Source organism: Lissotriton helveticus, chromosome 7, assembly GCF_964261635.1.
Source record: "Lissotriton helveticus chromosome 7, aLisHel1.1, whole genome shotgun sequence".
Classification (NCBI taxonomy): Eukaryota; Metazoa; Chordata; class Amphibia; order Caudata; family Salamandridae; genus Lissotriton; species Lissotriton helveticus.
In genome coordinates, this window is record NC_136068.1 from 1,821,056,491 (window position 1) to 1,821,078,885 (window position 22,395).

The window sequence follows — 22,395 nt, forward strand, 5'->3', positions numbered from 1 at the left end:
CACTCTGCACACGACGTCCACAGGCCTCCTGCATCTAATCCCAGTGTTTAGAATTGTAGGCCTAGCGATTCCTAAGTCTAGAAACGTATTACTTACCTGCTAGCAAGTTCGCATTCCACTTACTGTGTATATGGTTTTTCGTGCCCCTAGGGCATTTGTGTAAATTGTGCGACTTAAAGTATTTTCTCAAGAGTTTTGTATTGTGCTTAGCTCCCTGACTCATAAAGAGTTCAGGGTAGACTTGTTATAAATAAATATCTGTTTATTTTCATAACAACTTGTGTGGTGTCCTTTCACTTGGTGTTCAAGGGGTAATGTGATGGTAAAACAGCTGGCTTAACACGCCCTCTAGAGTCTTAGCCTTAGACTGCTCGTATCCATGCTACTAGGATAGCTGGTCTATAAGGTTGACTTACAACCAATCATCAATAAGGGTTGTTTGGACTGATACATAGTGATCACTAGAATAGTGAGCACTGCATATCAGGCCAACTTCTCACAGGTGCAACAAGGAGGAATATTTTTATTTCTCCTAGTTTTTTCCTCTTTCTAAGTAGGGAGGCGCTCCATGGGCATTGTTGTGGGTGTTACCACACAACACCCATGGATTTTGACGCTGTCCTGATTTTACAAAACCATGTAAACCAGGGCATGTGCCAGAACCTTACTCCTCCCCAGGGGCGGTGCAATAAGGAGGAATATCTTCATTTCTCCTAGTTTTTTCCTCTATGTGTGCTGCATTTTGAGGAGGAAAAAGCCTCCCAGGATTGTTTTTGTGCTGCACTCTTACTCAACAATGCACCTCAGTCCTCAGTGCTCACTCCTATTCTTTTAATGGGCAACCTTTATATTCATCTTGAAGACAGAAGAATGCTGAATCCATCAACTTAATAGACATCTTTGCTTCCTTAGGTCTTTCTCTTTTAAGTCATCCTTCTAGACACAAAACTTGGCACCTGCTTTATACGGTTTTCTCTAATTTACAATCCATTTCAGTTCAGAAAGCTCTTCCTCTCTTATGGACACATAATTTTGCAATTCTATTCACATTTTCCCATCCTAAATGCTTTTCCTCAAAAAAACCTACACATTCCTTACACAACTTGTGCAACATCTCTAGCACCAGCAGTTTACTCCTTAACACTAATGAATACCCACCTATCCTCCCCCAGTGACACATCTATTGCTGCCTCCAAACTTAGGAGCATATTTACTAAAAGTTCACACAATGCAGGACAGTAAGCAACGTTGCAGCGCTGCGTTGTGTGAACAGAAGTGACCTGACCAGCACCATATCTACTAAAATGTGACAGTGTTCAGCTCTCTACCTGCACTGGCACACTTGATACTGCCAGGCCCCAAGCTGCAAGGGTGCCTCGTTACAGGCAGGATTGCTTTTGTGCATGAAGGAGTACCTTCCTGCATAAAAACAATCCTAAGAGGGAATTTCCTCTTTCAATATGTGATGCAGGTTGTGTCACGCATATAAAGAGGAAAAACAAACACATTTCTCTTTGTTATGCTGTGGCTGTGGTGGCGGACCATTTGGCGCAATCCCATCTTTACTGATTTCAGCAAATCTAGGATTGCATCAAATTCCATGAGTGGATACACAGGAACGCCCATGCTCCTCCCATGGAACACCTAAAACTGCTAAATGTAACGCAATGCAGTTCAAGGCACTGCATTGCGTTGCATTTCTTTACAAAGTCACGCCAGCGTCAAAAATCGCCTCTCGCATGGCTTTGTAAATCGTATTTTAGTCTCTGCATTGCATTCCGTGACGCACGGACAATGCAAAGGCTTAGAAAATCTGGGCGTTAACACCTGGATCAAGTCAGATGCAGGTACTATTGCCCTGCTTCAGACTCCACACTCTCTTCAGAGCAAACCTCCTGGACAATGGTAGAGGAATGACAATTGAGACCAGGGTTTTTATAAACGAGGGAAATGCTAGGCGCACTGTTCACGATAGTATTAAGTAAGGCAAATAAAATACAAGGGTGCAGACAGGTAAGGGGAAAAAAGACCCTAAACCCCTTAAACAGTGTGTGTGCAACACACACCAAACGAGTACCAACAAGACCTGATGCACACCAATGAATACAGTACAATCAGATGCCTCAATGGGCATGTAAAAGTTCAGTAATCCCTTTCTGTAGAAGAAAGAAAACGAAGAGTAGTATGATTCCTCTTTTATTGTTGTGGATCGCCAGCCGACACGTGTTTCGTCGTAAAGTGGTACAATACTTTGACTCCTCAGGGCTGTAGTAGAGAGGTGAAATGCCACAGGTCGCTTAGCCGGTGATAATTCCAACCCGGCCCCGCTCGAGACCAGGTGAAGAAATCTTCAATCGTACTGTTGTATAGTTCAATAGAATCTTATTCACATCTGATATGCCAATCAGATGGAAGTAGATGTTTCGGTTGATTTCTTGAGTAAAGTTTACTAGGTAAATAAGACAGAAAATCACACGGCTGTAGAGTATATTCTAGCTCGACAGCGGGTGTCCCGAATCACGGGAGAGAAGCCGACAGGACGGGTGCTCCTGCGTTGTAGTTCCGGGTGCGTAGAGGAATGATCCCCATAACACAAAACTTAAATGTAAGCATTTAGAAAGAAACTGGGGATCAAAATATGATCTCAAATCAAAAACTGTGGAACACATCTATCAATCTTGCACAACGCAGCAACCCAACTTTCTGCGCTGTGCTGCGTGAAAAGGAGATGGCCAGAATGCATCATATTTACCTATATATATACATATATATATATATATATATATGGCTAACGAAGAAGACCGCCTGGTCGAAACGCGTCGCCAATAAACAAATCTTCACACTGACGCTGGAGTGCGAGTCTTTTGTGTTGTCTCTAACTACATCGATTGAGATACCCTTTCAGACATATATATATATATGTATATATATATATATATATATTACCTACTGGTGGTCGCCAGTAGGTAGTTATAGTTAGGACCTATTTTCCATAGGAAATCCACAACATTCTATTTGCAATAACTTTGGCGCCGGTTGACGAATCTTCGCGAAATTTAAAAAACTTATGGCCAGCTCCGGTCCGCTCCTACCCTGAAAGTCTCAGGGTGATTTGTCAAGGGGGGCTGAGAAAAAAGGGGGGTCCCAAAACGTGTTTTTCCCATGCAATTTTCCATTGGGACCTTTAATTGCAGCTACAGCCCGAACTGCTGAACGGAATTACACCAAATTTGGCAGAAAGGTAGACCTTGGTTCAGAGTCGTGCCTTTTGGTTAAATGGCGTACATCTGTTCAGTAGTTCCTGAGAAAATCAAATTCAAAATCAAAATATATACCCTGTGTGGGGAGCCTCAAGCCTCCACCACATGCCCCTGGGACCGCCACCTCCCCGGGGCTCTAAATATTTAAATTTGGGGGTCCGTGACAGACCCCCCAACCCCGGGGACCGCCACCAGCCGGGGCTTTGAAAATGTGAAGAGGGCCCCGCCCCTGGAGCCTTTGATGGCCCTGGGGACTGCCCAGGGCCGGCTCCTGCAGTGTCCCGGGGTGCCCACCCCCAGGGCACTGCTGTTTGCAATGACAGGGAGGGAGCCTCGCGGCTCCCACCCTGTCATTGCAAACTGCTTTGCTTCATTGAAGCAAAGCAGATTGCTTTTCCACATGGGGAGCAGCATGTTAGCTGCTCCCCATGTGGAAAAGCAATGCTGGCTCCCGCAGGAGGCGGGGAGCCGGCTGGGACCGTGGGGGATCCCCCCACGGTCCCCAACGAAGAGGGCCAGCCCCTGGGGGATGGGGTCCCCGGGGCTACAAGTGGACCGGGAGGGGGGCCACATGGTCCCAATCCCAAAATGTATATATATTTTTTTAATAGAAAGCCGTCCCCGGGGGATGGGGTACCCCCGGGGCCTTAAGTGGCTCGGGAGGAGGGCCACTGCAGACTTCATTTTAACATTGGCGACGAGGTAAAAAACAAAGAGGAAACAACCCTACACAATATTTGCATACTGAAACGTACCTATGCGTGAGCCTGTGATACTGTCTTACCGGTCATCCTTGATTTCAAATTAGCAGTGATATCTTCACTCTGATGACTCGAAGGGGTGAAGACATCGTCTCGGCAAGTACCTTGTGAGATTCTTATGTGGATGGTGCTTGGAGGAGAGCGCTGTGTTGTTGGCCTCGGACCCGTAACATTGATGTGCTCGGTATGAAAAAAAATTGGAAAAAAATATACAATTCCACTGATAGCAAACCTGTGAATCCCAAATGTTTCAGATGTGGAAGTGAAGGTCACTAGACAAATAGTCCTGGGTGTTTTGCGAGATTTGCATTTTGTAAGAATTGTGGCAAGAAAGGTCACTATGCTCGAGTGTGTTGAGGATTCAAACAACATAATGTGAATCAAATAGTTGATGAAATGAGTGTAGTATCCAGTATACGTGAGGATGGGAGTGTGGTTGAAGATCCCATTGATATGCCTGAGTGTGAGATCTTAGTGGGAGGAAAAAAATATTAGTTCTAACAGAATCTGGATCACCATACACAATGATTGGTGATAAGAATTGGGAAACCACATTTGGATGTGAGAATGTTGAATTATTACCTTCAGACATTAATTCGGTAGGTTATGGTGGTGTAAAAATGTATGTCCTAGATTATTGTGTTAAGAAATTTCAATTTTCTGATCGAGAGATTGTTGGTAAAGTTTATATAGCTTAGAGGGGAGATACTCTTCTTGGTTGGAGACATCAGAGGGATATGGGAATAACGCTTAATCCAAATAGATCACAAAAAGTTCTGTTGTTGACTAAGGAAGAATTTCCTCTAGACATTTCCACAAAATTCCCAAAAGTTTTTAGCACCAATCTTGGTCTTTTAAGGAATTTTGAACATAAAATCATTTAAAAACATGGAGCGGTACCTTTTGTAGCTAAGGTGAGGAAGGTCCCAAACATGATGATGAAGCCATTAAAACATGAGATCGAGAAACTCAAAGACAAGGGAGTAATTGAAGAGATTGAGACCTCTGAATGGTTGGCTCCGGTGGTTTTAGCACCTAAGGATGGTGGCAAAGAGATACGTTTGTTGTGGATTTGAGCGGATTAAACAAATTCATTTGGGTGGATAGACAACCCTTACCGAACATCAATCAAACACTTTCCCTCATTAAAGACACAACATTTTTTAGTGTTATGAATTTGTTTTCCGCCTACCACCAGGTTAAGTTACAGCCAGAGTCTAAGCATTTAACTTCATTTGTCACACCCATTGGAGCTTTTCAGTTTGTGAGGATGCCTTTTGGACTTGCCTCCACTGCAGCATGTTTCCAAAGGATAATGAAGCAAGTGTTACATGGTTTAGACAAAGTTCTATTTTTCCAAGATGATATTTTAGTTTATGGAAAAGATTTTAAAGAACATGATGGTATTTTGTGTCATGCTTTGGAAAGATTAAAGAGTGCAAGATTGGTGATTAAAAAGGAGAAATGTAAATTTAGAGTTACTTCAGTAACATATCTTGGACATACAATTTCAGGTGAGGGTGTTAGTCCTAAACTGGAGTTAGCTAAAAGTATAATGGAGGCACCTAAACCCATTAATAAGGATCAAGTACGTTAATTTCTTGGACTCACTGAATTTTGTTCAAAATTTATACAAAATTCTGCTTCTATCTCTCAACCATTGAGATCTCTTTTAAAGAAAGGTTCTCAGTTTGAATGATCAGATGAGTGTGACGTGGTGTTCAGTACTGTGAGGAAAAGTATTGCAAAACTACCGACTTTAGGAAATTTTGATGTGAATAAAAAAACAATTTTGTCTACAGATGCAAGTCTATGCGGATTAGGTGCTGTCCTTTCCCAAATTGTTAGGGGTGAATTAAAAGTGATTGCTTTTGCTTCACGTGCATTGAGAGGAGCGGAAGAAAGGTACTCCATAATTGAAAGCGAGACGCTGGCAGTATTTTGGGGAATTCTCCATTTAAAATTTTCTTTATGGGGCATACCTTTCAATGTAAGGTCTGATCCTAAACCACTTTCAAGAATTTTCACTTCTAGGGAGTTAGACAATCTTTCTCCTAGAATTTCTCGTTGGGTAGATGGATTGTCAGATTATAATTTTGTTGTTGAATTTGTGCAAGGTTCAGAAAATTGCATGGCAGATTGCATGTCAAGATTACCCATTCATTCTGACGTAGCCAATGTGGATTTTCCAAGTATCAATTGGATTTGTGAATCAGCTTTAGGAAATAAGGAATGGGATGATTCCTGTGTGAATGGTCCTGATTTGAAAATTTTGAAAGATCTCATTGTGAAAGGCTGGCCAGACAAAAAATTGTTGTCTTCCTCCATGATGGATTATTTTTGTGTAAGAGAGGAGTTAAGTATTTTGGATGAAAAGATTTTAAGAGGAAAACATCAGATCCCTCCTTTTAATTTAAGATCCAAAATACTTAATCTAGCACATAAGGGTAATTTAGGCCGTAACAAAACAAAAGCTAGACTTCATCAGTGGTACTGGGGACCTGGCATGGACCATGAGGTAGAAAGTGTTGTGATGGATTGTTGGCAGTGTACCAACAACAATAAATCCAAGAAAACCTTCTCAGCAGCAATCTCACCTGTTGAGATACCTATAGAATCATGGACGAAATTGGGATTGGATATTGCTGGTCCATTTGAGTTATTGAACCAAAGTGAACGTTTTGTGATCCTACTTGTGGATTATACTTCCAAATGGGTTGTGACTAAGTATGTTCCAACAGTTAACACTCAAACTGTAATGGACTTTCTTAAGGATGAATTCTCCAGAGAGGGAATTCCTAAGACTCTCATTACCGATAATGGTACACAATTTGTGTCTTCAGAAATGGAACAGTTTCTTTCTAGTCTGGCAATTGTCTATTTTAAAACTGCTCTTTATTCACCACAAGCTAATGGATTGGCAGAGAGCATGAACAAAATTGTTAAGAATTGTGCTCAACGTGCTATTCAAAATAGAATATCTTTGAAAGTGGCTTTAAGAGAAACTTGGTGGGCACATAGAGTAACACCTAATAGTGTCACAACTGTTTCTCCTTTTACTGGGCTCAGAGGTAGGAAACCACGTTGTAAGTTGAATCCTGTGTGGTTAGGATTAGATCATTCTATCAGTGATCAACCTTATATATCTGACATGACTGTACGAAGAAAGATTTACCAAAACAAATACAAAATTAATTTTGATAATCGACACTGCACAAAGCTAACTTTGTGGAATATTGGCGATACTGTTCTTGTGAGAAAACCTGGCATTGTGAAAAAAGGACATTCAAAATTTATGGGTCCTTTTGTAATATCTGATGTCAAGAAAAATGTTGTTGTGTTAGATTCTGGAGACGTTTGGAATATGTCTTGCTTAGTGAAAGCTGATAACCATCATTCACTACTTTCTCATCGTGTTGGATATGATCATTTTGACAACACACCAAACAAAGATCTTAGCAGATTTAGAACAAGACCAGTTTGGCACAAAGATTATGTAATGCATTCTCGTTGATAATTACATATCATTGTATTTGTTCTTATTAACTATCTAGTTAGTTTAGTATTGTCATCATTAAAATGTGAATTTTATTTCTTCTTTTATGTTGCATGAAAAATTTTCATGGTAAGGGAGATGTGTTATGGTTATGTCTTTTTAAGAGTTCTTACTATGTCATTTCTATGATGTAGTCTTTGTTCTACATTCTCATATCTAAGTTCTGTGTGGAACCTCACTTGGCAGTTGGAGCTGGATCCAGGTCCGCGTGGGTTGTATGTTCATACTGCTCCAATAAAACTACGTTTTTAAGCTTATTTGACTGCAGACTTCATTTTAACACCCCTTCCACGTTTTTTAAACATTAAAAAAAAATTAGGGGACAGGCCCTGGAGATGGGGTCCCCAGGGCCCAAAAAATAGAATAAGAAGGGGGGCTACACAGCCTCCCTTCTTAAAAAAAAAAGACCAGCATCGCGCCCGAGGCAACGACCCCTCCTTTCATCACTCTGCAAACGCGCCCCTTGGCGCGTTTGCAGATGGTGACCATATTCCCTTTGAATACTGGGGGTCTCTGGGGGCCAAGTACCCCAACAGGAACCTCCAGGATGCGCCAGGGGGCTGTGTTGCAGAGAGGTGTTCTGAGGCCACGCCTCATTTTACACCTCTCTGCAACGCAGCTCTGTGGCGCTTACTGGAGGTAGCTGGTGGGCTAGTTGCACCCCAGGGACCTTCAGTATTCAAGGGGAGTTAATCCCCCAACTCAAGACGCGCCATGAAGGGAGGGGGCGGGGCCTAAGTTCACATGTGTGCAAACATACCCTGCCGGGCGGTTTAAGTTGGGGACTTAATTCCTTGTCAATCCTGAGGGTCCCTGGGGGCCAACTAGCCCACCAGGTACCTCCAATAAGCCCCACGGAGCTGCAGTGCAGAGTTTTGTAAAAAGGGGCGTGGCCTCTGAACACCTCTCTGCAATGCAGCCCCTGGGTGCATACTAGAGGTACCTGGTGGGCTAGTTGCCCCCCAGGGACCCACAGGATTGAGGAGGAATTAATTCTCTAACTTAAACCGTGCCACAGGGCGTGTTTGCAAACATGTCACCTCAGGCCACGCCTCCTTCCTTCACCACTGTGCAAACGCGCCCTGTGACGCGTTTTAAGATTAGGAATTCATTCTCTTTCAATACTGAGGGTCCCTGAGGGCCAAATAGCCCAACAGGTATCTTCAGTATGCACCAGGGAGTTGCGTTGCAGACAGGTGTTCAGAGGCCACGCCCCTTTTTACACCTCTCTGCAGCGCAGCTCTGTGGCGCTTATTGGAGATACCTAGTGGGCTAGTTTGACCCTAGGGACCCTCAGGATTTAAGGGGACTTAATCTCCCAACTTAGAATGGCCACAGGGCGCGTTTACACAGTGGTGAAGGGAGGGGACGGGGCCTGAGGTGATGTGTGCAAACACGCCCTGTGGCGCGTTTTGAGTTGGGGAAATAATTCCCCTTCAATCCTGAGGGACCCTGGAGGCCAGCTAGCCCACCAGGTGCTTCCAGTAAGCGCCTCTGCGTTGCAGAGAGGTGGTCTAGGCCGTGCCCCTTTCTACATCTCTCTGCTCCGATTTACTCACCTGTTCTCAGGAGAGACCCCAGTGCTGCATCTTTGAGCCCAGTACTGATCCTGAAAAGTAATTCTAACCGTACTTACCAGTAACTTGAATTTCCTTCCATAGGCTAACATTAACTGGTTTCACTTGGTTTCAGTTTTGGAACTTACAAATATTCCCCTAAAATCAGCCAAACTACGAATTCTGATTTACTCTCCTGTTATCAGGAGAGACCTCAGTGCTGCATTTTTGAGACCAGTACTGATCCTGAAAAGTAATTCTAACCGTACCTACCAGTAACTTGAATTTCCTTCCATAGGATATCATTGCCTGCTATATAAAATATATATATATAAGTAAATTAAAAAAATATAAAATAAAATAAAACAATGTTAGAATTTCAATATTTTTAAAAACTTTTCTTTCAATTTATATTAAAAATATGTAATGTAATTTAAAAAATAAAATATCTAAAAATAAATAGTTTAAAAAAATGTAGTAAATCAGTATAAAAATAAATAAATATAACAATTAATACACTTAAAAATGTAATTTACAAAACGTTTGAAATTCACTGAAAAAAAAACAGGTTTCAGACATGTTATAGTTAGGAATTAGCATTTAAAAAACCTTAGAAATTCACTGAAAAAACCATAGGTTTTGGGGGTGTTATAGTTAGCTGGACATTTCACTCATACAAAACCATTGAAATTCCTCCGTTATAGTAAGTTGTACTAACTATAACTTGCGCGCCCGCAATCCACTGCTGATGATGTCACATATTACATCATTCATGACATGGTCAGTGACACCACTGATGACATCTCAAAATACATCACTGATGACATCATCCACCTGACAATCTGATACATCTCATCATACACTAGTACAACCTTTCAACACTCATTATAAAATATGGAGTACCATATTTGAAACCATTGACACACCAATACAAGTTTCTAAAAACCCACTCAGTGATTCCTACATCTACACACACATCTAAACACTTACCTATAGATTCACTCATTCATGCTAACAAAGATCAATAGAACACTATTAAATATACTTATACACCTACATCTACATTACACACCAGCACACATCCTATTCACATATGCAGTCATCCTACTCACTTATGCAAACAATTGATCATACTTACATTTACTAAGCTACACACTTATACAAACACCAATTTATTTATTCATATAGATAGTAACTCATACTTAGTGTGTTATAAAATCACTATTACAAGTATACAGTTTTCGATACAGTCACTCTTACAATCGCTGGGTCTTATACTTATTTATATAAAACAACTATCACATACACTGCTTTTTAAATTTCTACATTGTTGGACATGTATCATTGAGAAATATATTTACTCATCACCACACCCATAAAGAGATTCACTCTCCCAAACAACTGTTTCCATGTGTAGTCTTAACCTCATATACCTACTAGATCAACTATTTACACATCTTTGGACAGTCACACACTTCCCACCCAACCACACACATATTCACTATCCCATACAAATACTCACTTAACTAATTAATACTAATATAGGCTTTCACATAGTTAGTAACCAACGTATGTAGTAGTTTACATAACAAGAGATACAGTGATACAGATATTCACACAGTTTAATCACTATCCCATATATTTAGTGAAACACTTTAAATTAGTCACTTAGTCAGTCAATCACAGTGCTACTAAATCCTCCATCCAAACACTTATACATCCACTTAGTCTTCAAGGCGGAGGCGGAGGTTGTGGCTAGAAATACTTTCCACACCATCCCTAAGCGTCGTTCCCCCGGCAATGACATACTGGTCCATAGCCCCAATTCCATGGGAAAAGAGGTCAATAACATCCCTCTGAAAACCAAAAATCTGCTATGTAATATCAGATCCCTACCGAAACATACCGTAGAAGTATGGGACTTGATTACTTCCGAAGAACCAGACCTATGCTTCCTGACGGAAACATGGCTCAAACCTCACTCTGTCCCTGCCATAACACTGGGAATTCCCATAGGGTACAAAATTGTTAGGCTGGACCGTCCTATTAAAGTTGGCGGTGGACTAGCGATTGTCCACAAACAGGAAATCAATGTCACTGTGTTGGATGAAATATGCACCCCCGACTTAGAGCTTCTGATCTTCAAAATTCATACCTCAACTAAAAATAGTAGAAAGGGAGCATTGTTATACCGCCCCCCCGGGCCATGCTCAAATGTATCTATTATACTAATGGAAGCACTGGCACCCCATATACATGATAACTCTGACTTTCTACTACTAGGTGACTTTAATATTCACAGTGAGTTAGATAACAATAATGAAGCGCAGACATTACTGGCAGACCTTAGCACACTGGGTCTAAGGCTGATTAACACCGAACCCACTCATCAGGCAGGACATACGATAGACCTAGGTTTAACTAACTCCCTGCAGGTTGAGTGTAGATCCCCTTACCAAGTTGAATGGACTGATCATCTTATAATTGAATTCTACACCCCCTCCCCCATCTCGTATGATATTGGACACACTGCCCTAGCAAATAAAAGAAGACCTTGGCACAAACTGACCCAACAAGACTTCAACAAAAAATTTGTAGCACCAACACCGAACGCCAGTGAGAGCATTGATAATGCCCTACATAAATACGAAGAAGCGTTACTCAAAACCATAGATGGGATCCTTCCGCTAAAAACTTTTAAACCTAGACCTGCACACAAACAAGAAATCTGGTTTTCAGAGCATCTTAGATCGCTCAAGCAGTCCACCAGAAAACTGGAGAAGAAATGGAGGGCCTCTCGCCAAGACAGGGACAAACAACTATATAAAAGCTCTTTGACAGAATATCACAAAGCTATCCGTGTGGCGAGAAAAAACCATATTGCATCCCAACTACTGGCAGCTGGTAATAACCCTAAAATACTATACCAGATCCTAGAGACCTTTACTAAACCCACAGCTTGTGAAAGCTCAGAAGTGGCTTCACAGCAACTATGTGACAACACCTCCCAGTTTTTTAACCAAAAGATTGATGCAATTTATGGCAAAACCACGCACTCGAATCAATACAATACTATTGATAACGACCTCATTATAAACTCGGAAACATAAACTCCTATTAGGCACTCCCTCTCTGTCTTTCCCCCCGTCTCGATTGAGGAAGTATTAGGACTCATCTCTCAGATAAAGAGTGGTTGTCCGATGGATATTATCCCTGCACGTGTTATGCCCACATTAGCTATGGTTCTGGGACCTATTATCCAGAGACTAATTAATCTCTCACTGAGCACAGGACAGGTTCCGAAAGGATGGAAAAAGGCTCTGGTGAAACCGCTCAGGAAAAACACTGCAACTCCATGGGAGGAGCTAGCTAACCTTAGACCTATATCCCTGCTCCCTTTTTTAGGCAAAATTATTGAAAAACATGTAAATAATAACCTGTCTAAATACATTGAATCTGCCGGAGTGCTGGACCAATCACAATCAGGCTTCAGGCCCAGACACAGAACTGAGACCGCTTTGATGTCAGTCGCAGACGATCTACACATGTACCAGGATGGGGGTCACTCCGTTATCCTGGTGCTGTTGGATCTATCTGCGGCATTTGACACCGTCTCTCATTCCATCTTGACTACCAGGCTAGCTAACATCGGTCTGAAGCAGGAAGCCCTGGCATGGTTGAAGAGCTTTCTGACTGACCGCACCCAGCAAGTAGCTATGGCCGCGTATAGGTCAGAGGAAGTTGAAATCTCCAAGGGGGTGCCGCAGGGCTCTTGTTTGAGCCCCACGCTTTTCAACATATATGTGGCACCCCTGGCTAACATCATGAGAAGGTATGGATTCATCCCAATATCTTACGCGGATGATACGCAACTCCTCTTTCCCTTTAAGATCTTTACACCTGAGGTCAGAAACTCCTTCTCCCAGGGCATGAAAGCAGTGGCACGCTGGATGTCTTCCAATTACTTGCAATGCAACGTTGGGAAGACAGAAGTCATGTTGTTTGGTGAGGCAAAACTTCTCTGGACCCCAGACTGGTGGCCACAATATCTCGGTCCTGTGCCCAAGCCTAAACAAATCGTCAAGAACCTGGGAGTCCGATTAGATCAGGAGCTTACTCTCAAACAACATGGCAACCAGGTGGTGGGAGCCTGCTTTCATGTGATTGGCATGCTGCGTAAAATCTTCCCCTTATTACCAGATGCCACTAGGAGGACGCTGGTCCAGGCTCTTGTCCTGAGTCGACTGGACTATTGCAATGGCTTGCTCCTGTCTGCCAATGAGGGAGTTATGAATAGACTTCAGGTGGTCCAGAACACGGCTGCTCGCCTGGTTCTGAACGCTCCTCCCCGCACGCCTTCTAAACCTCTGTTGACAAAATTACACTGGTTATCTGTCAAACAGAGGGCCAAGTTCAAGGTATGCTTTACCATACATAAAAGCCTGAATGGAATGGGTCCCGCATACCTGACTACCAAATTTGTCCCTTACATACCCTCACGGACACTTAGATCAAGTGAACAAGGCCTTCTGTGTGTACCTAGAGCAAAGAAGGCCAGACATGGAACGAAAACATTATCAATAGCCGGACCTTCTCTCTGGAATAGTCTCCCAATATCCCTCAGGTTATGTGTAGACCACTTTCCTTTTAGAAATATGCTGAAGACCTTTCTGTTCCAACAGTAGACTACAACAGCTGCTAAAAATCCTTCCTCTAAATCTTATGGTAGAAGCCAAAGGCGCGGAGATACTCCTTCGGGAGTCGAAGCCAGCGCGGTACAAACTTGCAAATAAATAAATAAATGCAGATTGCTATTTATATAATACTTATTTAAATATCGAACCAAACCACATTCATTGGATTATGTCATCAGTGATGTCATCAGTGATGTTATTTGAGATGTCATCAGTGATGTCATCAGTGTTGTGATGTCTTCACTGTTATAGTTAGTACAACTAACTATAACAGAGGAATTTCAATGGTTTTGTACGAGTGAAATGTCGGCTAACTATACCACTCCTGAAACATATGTTTTTTCTGTGAATTTCTAAGGTTTGTTAAATGCTAATTCCTAACTATAACATGTCTGAAACCTACGTTTTTTTCAGTGAATATATATATTCCTGCTCTCTGTCTGTGTTGGCACACAATCTGCTGCCTGGCACAAATGCAGGCACCCTTGTGCCATGGAGCAAGGGTACCTGTGTTGCAGGCAGGATTGTTTTTGTGCTGAAGGGACATCATTCCACACAAAACAATCTTGAGAGGCATTTTCCTCTTTCTATGTGTGCTCCAGAATGCAGCACACTTAGAAAGAGGAAACAATGAGGTGAAATAAAGTTATTTCTCCTCGTTGTGCCCCACCCGGGAAGGCGTAGCATTTTGATAGCAATCTGTGGACCAAAATCTATGGGTGAATGCCTGGGAACACCCAGGCTCTAACCATGGAGCACTACCCAGGGCCTTCCCAGGGCAGATTAATTCAAGGCAGCAACTTGCACTGCCTTGTGTTAATCCAGATTTGCTAAGCAATGCAGGGCCATGCAAGGTGGCCTTGTGTTGCTTGGTAAATCTGACTTTTGTATTGCCTTCCTCTTACGACAACAAGGGCAATACAACGCTATGATAAATCTACCCCAAAATATAAGAAAGCTTTTTATTCTGCAAAATTCGCAAAGACTTTTATGTTAATTGTATTAAATCTTCAAAAAATTCACCTTGGGAAAATGTTCTAAATAGTAAAAAAATCTGTTGAATCTGGGTGCCAACAATAGTACCATCACCCCCTCTGTAGAACTGTGAGACAACATTGCAGAATACTACTAAGAAAAGATTTCTAAAATGTATGCCTCCTTTCTAAACAAAATACTGAGCCATATTACCTTACACCTTGCTCCAAAATTATCTGTGCCTTAAGGATCCATCTTCTCTCAGCCCCACTCTGGTTAATATCTGTGCATCACCACTTTCGAATCTGTCATTTTGTTTTCAGATCTTATGAAGGCGACATACAGATCATTGTTGATATCACCTTGACGCAGGACAGGTAGTGTGCCTGCATGAAGGCTGCAGCAGAATGGATGAGCTATAACTGTCTAGGAGATAAGACGGACACCGTGATATTCAGCAAACAGACATCCATGTGGTCACCCAACTTGTGGCCAATGGATCTTGGCAATACCCTCTCCTCTGTCTACCCCTAGAACTCTGGGATTAATCTGTGATCATAGCCTGGTATTTATGAAACAGTTTAATCATGTAGTTAGAAGATGCTTTTCAATATTCAAACCCGTAGGAAACTTTTTCCCTTTCCTCCTGCATCTTCAGAGAAAACAGCAGTACAGGCTCTCGTCAATGCAAGGCTAGAGATTCCCACTCTCCGAGTCTCAGCCTCCCTGACTACCTTCATTGCCTTCAGATGCTACAACATTCTGCAGCCCACCTGCTGATCAACCTACCAGAGTGGCAATCGGTTTCTTCACATTTTTCCAATCTTCTTTGGCTTACTGTTAAAAAAATATATAACTCACAAAAATCTTCTCAACTCTGGACCCAGCAATATAAGAGAAAAGGGTTTGCCTTATCGACTGGTGCAAGCTCTTTGTATGAAAACATGAGAGTGACCCCTCTACACCAAGAGTCAAGGTTCTGTAATCCGTTTAAAAAGATAACTACTCTTGGAGAGCTAATATCCAGTTTTTCAATGCACTTATACAAAAGCATTCACAACATACCACTCCACCAGTCTTGAAAGGGAAAACCCAAAGCAAATGCATACAAATTCCAAATGAAATTTTATATTAAAAAAAGTTCATATGTATATATACAAAATCACATTAAAAACAATAATAACAATACCTCTGATAGTTTCACACAGTGTTAAAAAACATCAAAGGGAGATACAATTTAAGATATGTATTTATCATTTACAATGGTTAATTTGAAAGAATCAATTACAGTATTGACATCATTTGATCTTGTACAAGCAACACCTTATCCCTCGAATTTAACCCAAAAATAACAAGCGTCAACGCGTTTCGGTGGTACAAAAGCAGATTGAAGCCACCTTCTTCAGGACAATGAATTATCTACCCCTCTTTAGGAACAACACAGGAGATTCACCTATATTGTAAAGGTGAGGTGAATTATACAGGCTGTTCTCCATATTGTACAGACGAATCAGCAGTACATTCCTGATTTAAAAAATTCACGTGAATCCATAAGGGTTAAATCACTCCTTATCCCACCTAACCATGTGTGGACATTTTGAAATCAAAAGGGTCCCGCCAATCAGCCAGTCCTTCTATGTAAAGGTTTGTTTAAGAGTGTTCCCTTATGTATTGTCCACGTGGTTATTCTTATTACCACTTCTATGAATCACTGAAGTGGCCGCTGATAAATCTGTATTTAGGCCGACTTAATCAGCGTGACTGCAAACGCTGGAAAGCCCTTTGTTCCACCAGTGGATTAGAACCACATGATTTCTGTGAAGCCATCTGGGTGGGCATTCTTTCTAATATATCTTGGACCTCCCTAGCCAGGAGCTTATTTACCATTCAGGAAATAACTTAAACTTGGCTGCTCACACTCCTCTTCCTTTCACTCTTGCTCCATAAGTGACATTCTTTAGCTCCAGGATGCTCTTTTTGAGCAACAGTGAACTTTACAAACATTAACTCAACTCGCTCACCAAACTCCACTCTGCACCCCTCACTCAACTATCCAAACTTTGTGCCCCTTTCTCACCAGTGCAAACCTGTCCTCCTCACTCTCAAGTCTCTATGCACACTCCGGCCCTCACTCACCGATCGATGCTTATGGCACACAGGTTCAAGATGCTTGCAGTGCACATCATAACGTCCAGGGTCACAAAGACGTCACAGTGGATCCGGCTGAAACGCCACTCTCCCACCACCTGAGAAGGCAGAGACAGAAGCAGAGAGCGAATGCAAGTCAGAGTTTGCCTAGTGCCAGAGGCCGCTGGTTCGTCCAGACTGGTGGCCAGTAGCGTTGGTGAGATCTGGTTCAACAATCTTTGTCGACACCCCCCCACCCACCATGACCTCCTCCTCCATGGATTCCTTCAGTCACCACCCTTCAATGGTGCCCTTATCTCTCCATAACCCCTCTCTGACATTTATTTATTTTATAGCACTACTCATCCCAGTGTAGAGACTCAGGGTGCTTTACATCACAAACATATCATACAAAGACAAAGAGTCGTACAAGTGTGTAAATCGATGTATGGAAAATGTTACTTAAGACAATGAGGACTATAAGGAGTAGGAATCGTATATCATCCATACTGGTAGGCAGTATATGTTGAGAGTAGTTGATCTGGAGAAATGAAGGGGCAACATTACCATGTTTTCAAGCAGCAGAGTAATCAAAGTTACTGCACTGCGTGAAAAGGAGAGAGCACAACAGCACTAGATATGGTGCTGTGGCTCTCGCCTCTAGTGCTGATGTACCTTAGGCTGCCTTGCGCTAATGCCAATACCGTAGTGCAAGTGTATGTGTGTGATGTCGAGCATAGATTTTATACTGGAAGGGTACCCTCCCAGCACAAAGTTGAACACTTTCGAACGTCCCTGTACCACCAATGGCATGTCACCTTGATGCAACGCAGCCCATAAAACTACTTTGTGTTACTTTAGGGCTGAAGTCCAATGCAATTCAGGATTTGCACTGGAAATTGAAGCCCAACACAATTCTTTGCACCAGGTTATATCAAATCAAGTTGTATTGATAACTAAATGAACCCTTTTTAGCAACCTTTTCAGTAAGATGGAGGCAAAAAACAGTACGTTTCTTAACCAATGCAGTGCAATATGCAAGTAGTGCTTTGATACCCGTTTATAGCCCAATGTTTTATAGTAGAAGAATTGTAACTTATGAACTCAAAGTATTCAAAGGGTCAAACGCTTTAACCAACTAAGCTATCTACATAAAACACAAATATGTGATCTGCATGTTACATAATGTGCTTTACCACAGGAACATTAACCTGCTAAGCTTCATTATAGTGAGACACAACTGTGACTACACAATCACAGATCTTCACATCACGTGCATTAGCCAGCAGAGTTATCATGCCATTATACCCTGAAAACCAGCACAAAAAGATCTCTGCAAGCTCCTCTTATCTCACCCAGGGATTATGGCGTTACAACGCATGCTTTTACCACGCATGCTGTTACAACGCAGTTTTTACAACGCAAACCTTTACAACGCATACCGCTTTGGGGTGCTGGATAGTGAATAGTTTAATTTACTATTCCAACTCCAGTCCCCGTGGACACTAGGGAAGGTGTTGGATAGTAAATTAAATCTATTCCCTATCCTAGAGCGCCCCCCCAGCGCAATGCGTTGTAATGGTTTTCTTTGTAAAACCTGCGTTGTAAAAGCACTGCGTTGTAAAAGTTTCGTTGTAAAGGATGTTTCCCCTCACCCAGTGCTTAATTTGTAAACAAAATAAGTGTCAGGGCCCTTGTCAGGAGGCCACTGCAGCTTTCACCACCTATTGCCCCAGCCAGCGCTGCCAATGACAGTACCAACACAGCTTCTAACCATCACACACTTACAAGTGTGATAATTTAAAATATACCAGGCCGCAAAGCAAAAGAATACCTTACGCAGCTGGTGTTAGTCATTTTTAATATATATTGCATTAATAACAAACTTTAGTTGTGCACATCTTTAAATTAGACAAAGAGTGCCACCATGTGGCAGACTGTCATTAATGCCGGTGTTGACAATTAAGTGCCGGTTCCAAGCACTTTAAGCCACTGGCTCAAATTAAGCACTGATCTTGCCTCAGCCTGTCATCAAAGGTTGCCCCCTTAAGCTTGTTGTCTTGTGTGGAGGTACAGGTTGCACTGCCCTAAAGCTGATGGTGAACCTGCACGCTCTACCTCCTGTGCACTGTGTGAAATTACAGTGTGTACTGGCCCTGGAGGCCGTGTAAGGGCAGCTCGAGTCAGTACGCACTGGTATATCCGGCAGTGCACTGGAAGTGGTGCGCAGACGTCCATCCTGCCCCGCCTGCCTCTGGCTCTTTGACACAGCAAGGAGGGATGTCCATGTGATGGAGCAAGGTGGAGAATGGAAATTTGTGTACCCCTTGCAAAATCACACTCCCATAACCATAACTTGAACTAATTGAGTGGTATGTGTAATTAACCAACTTAGAATAAGAAATGCACCTACACAAATACACTTGGGAACTAATTTTGCTTATGTTGCAATCATAATTAACTAATTATGTGATTTTGTTGTGTCCTAAACTAATAGGCAGCTTTGAAGTAATGAAATGCGGCATAAATGTGCTTTTTGTTTACGTATTTTGTAGCAAAACCTAAGGATAGGTGAGTATATTACGCCTGAATGTTGCTTATTCGATAGGTAACTACTAATAGGGTAAACAGAAGGGTTACATTTCTAAAATGAACATTCAATTCAATTTTCAAAACTTTATTTCGATTTCATATAGAAACCATAAAAGTGTACATAACAAAAAATTTGTAAAATCACATAAGATTAGTCAAACATTATACATATTTACATACTTTTCTGAAAAGTCCGAATATCATTAATATCTGTTTCTAATCACCATAGCTGATCTGATGAAATTTAAGACGGCATTACAAATATGTACAGTTGATAGGGACAACAAACAATCATACGCTTCTTTGTAATAACGTGTATGAAATGATGCCAATAAAGGTTTAAGAAAAACATTTCTTGGAACTTTATACAAGGTACAAAAAAACAAGAGATGGAGAGTATTTTGCGAAACCTTATTGTTACAGGGGCAGTTGGGTAGCTTTTCCCACCATCCCCCCTGTTTAGGGAAAGCAAACAAAAAATGTAGTGTACCAAGGCGAAATCTTGTTAAATAAAAGCGCCATTGTGTGTTCATAATATATGACAAATAGAACTGGCGAGCTGGTTTTCCTTGTACGCTCAGTAGATGGTCATTTGTCCTAAAAGAACCCAAACTAGATTTAAAGGCTTTCTTAATAATCTCCTTGGTATCCCTGCCAAGTAGTTCTGGGTTTGTATACATTTTTCCTAGACCTATCTTAAAGAAGGTCTCTTTAACATATCGTAGCCACGGGATTTGGGTATAATAATCAAGTTTTTGACAATCTTGGATTATATCTTTTGTTAATTTCAAATTTTCTGATTGCCAAACCTTTGCCCATAATATCAGTGGGGCAACATGAATAATGTCATTTATAAACTCAATACCAACTTCCTCATGGCAAAATATATTAGATGTACTCAATGGCACGCATAACAAACGCTTAACAAACTTATTCTCCACAATTTGTATTCTTTCACATTTATCCGAACCCCACACCCCTGAACCATAGGTCAAAACGGAAACACATTTGGCCTTATATAATGATATAATTTCCGCAACACGCCGTTGGCCCAATTTACTAGAAAAGCGGAAAAGGGCTTCGATTAACTGGGCAGCCTTCTGAACCCGTGCTATTAATAATGGTTCCCAACTTAATTTTTTATTAAAGAGGTTTCCCAGATAACAGAAGTTATCCACCTTGTCAATGTTAGCATTCTTTACCACATATTTCCGTATCTTCACATTTTTTGGACCACAAGTCATGGCAAAAGATTTGGTAAAGTTGACACCTAAATCTAAATTGCCCATGAAGGTATCAAAAGCATTCAGAGAAATCTGCATGCTGTTTGGGGTAAGTGTCATTAAAACAGTGTCATCAGCGTAAGACAACATTGGGATTCTTTTTCCATTTATTTTTGGAAAGTCAGCAGATGTCTCTAACAAAAAACCCTCCGAACCATTTGTATAAATCAAGAATAAAAAAGGTGCTAAAATGCATCCTTGTCGGACGCCTTCAGTAGATAAAATTGGTTGTGATTTTTCCCCACCACGTCCATATCTGACCCTTACCATTGTAGCAGTGTGCAGCCTGCGGAGCAGGGTGACCAGAGGTTCTTCAAACCCCATAGAGGCCATCATGCGCCACAATTTTTCCCTGCACACTGTATCGAAAGCACTGGACAAGTCCATGAATGCCAAGTGTATAGAGCCATTCCTGGCACCCATGTACTTGCCCATGATCAAAGCAAGGTTCAGACACTGCTCGGTGGTTCCCTTCCCTTTCCTAAAACCATATTGTGATTCTACAATCACCCCTGAAGCCTCCGCCCATGTTTCCAACCGTGCCAGTATCACCCGACCCATCAACTTACATGTTGAGTCTATTAGTGATATCGGCCGATAGCATCTTGGGTCATACTTGTCACCTTTTTTAAAAATTGGGACCAAAATGGCCTCTTTCCATAAAATCGGAATTGGGCCAGTTATTATTGCCTTAAAAACATTCATAAGTAAGGGAGACCAAAACTCTTGATTAGATTTAAAAAGATCTAGAGGTACTGAATCAGGGCCTGGGGCCTTTGAGGCTGCCCCCAAAGTCAGGGTTAACTTTACTTCAGCAAGCGTTATTGAATCGCTAAACTTCTTAGCTGAGTCCGTATTAAAATAACGGGAATCATCCTCCTCCAGGGCAATATTATATAATTTCTCTTTGGGGTTAAAAATTTTGTTATAATCAGTTACCCAAGTTTCTTCAGATAGGTGAACTCGCATAGTATTTTCTTCCCCTGATTTTAAAAAGGGCCTATTTATAACTTCCCAAAAGAGTCTATTGTCCCTTAAGTCAGATGCCTTGTCCAAATCTTCCCATGCTTTGGACTTCAATTCATTTTTCATTTTTTAATTGCCTGCCTATATTGTTTCCTAGCTAATATAACCTTACTACCATCTCTAGGTTTTATACGCAATGCTTTAGCCAGAGTAGTTTGGGCTGCAGAACATTCTACGTTAAACCATTTAGGTCCAAGATCATGCTTCTTCCCCCCTTCCTTTACTAGTAAATGTGTAGCTACATTTTCCATTAACTTCTCGAAGCTCCTGATTAAATGAACTGGATCCGGATTAGATGATAGACATATGTCTATCTGAGCCGCATTTTCCTTAAAAATATTCTTTTCCAATTCCTCCACGGCTACTTTATTCCACTTTACAGTAATACCCTGGTTCTTACTATATGCTACTGGATGTTCCTGATGCGACTTTAGTTCAGCAGCTATAGTAAGACTCAGGGTTAGGGGGTTATGATCACTAGCCGGGTTTACCTCAATTTTAAAGTTGTTTAAGTAACTAAAGAAACCCGTAGATACTATAGCAAAATCAATTGTGCTAGTTCTGC

At 41.6% G+C, this 22,395-nt stretch overlaps 1 protein-coding gene across 1 annotated transcript in view; it reads right to left on the reverse strand.

The window, feature by feature from the left end:
* LOC144770809 (D(2)-like dopamine receptor) overlaps positions 1–22,395 on the reverse strand; it is a 160,269-nt gene that overhangs the window by 82,813 nt on the left and 55,061 nt on the right. Inside the window, exon 2 of the mRNA XM_078655576.1 lies at positions 16,939–17,048. Within this exon, the coding sequence (XP_078511702.1) occupies positions 16,939–17,048 (110 nt within the window). The remainder of the gene's footprint in view (positions 1–16,938; positions 17,049–22,395) is intronic.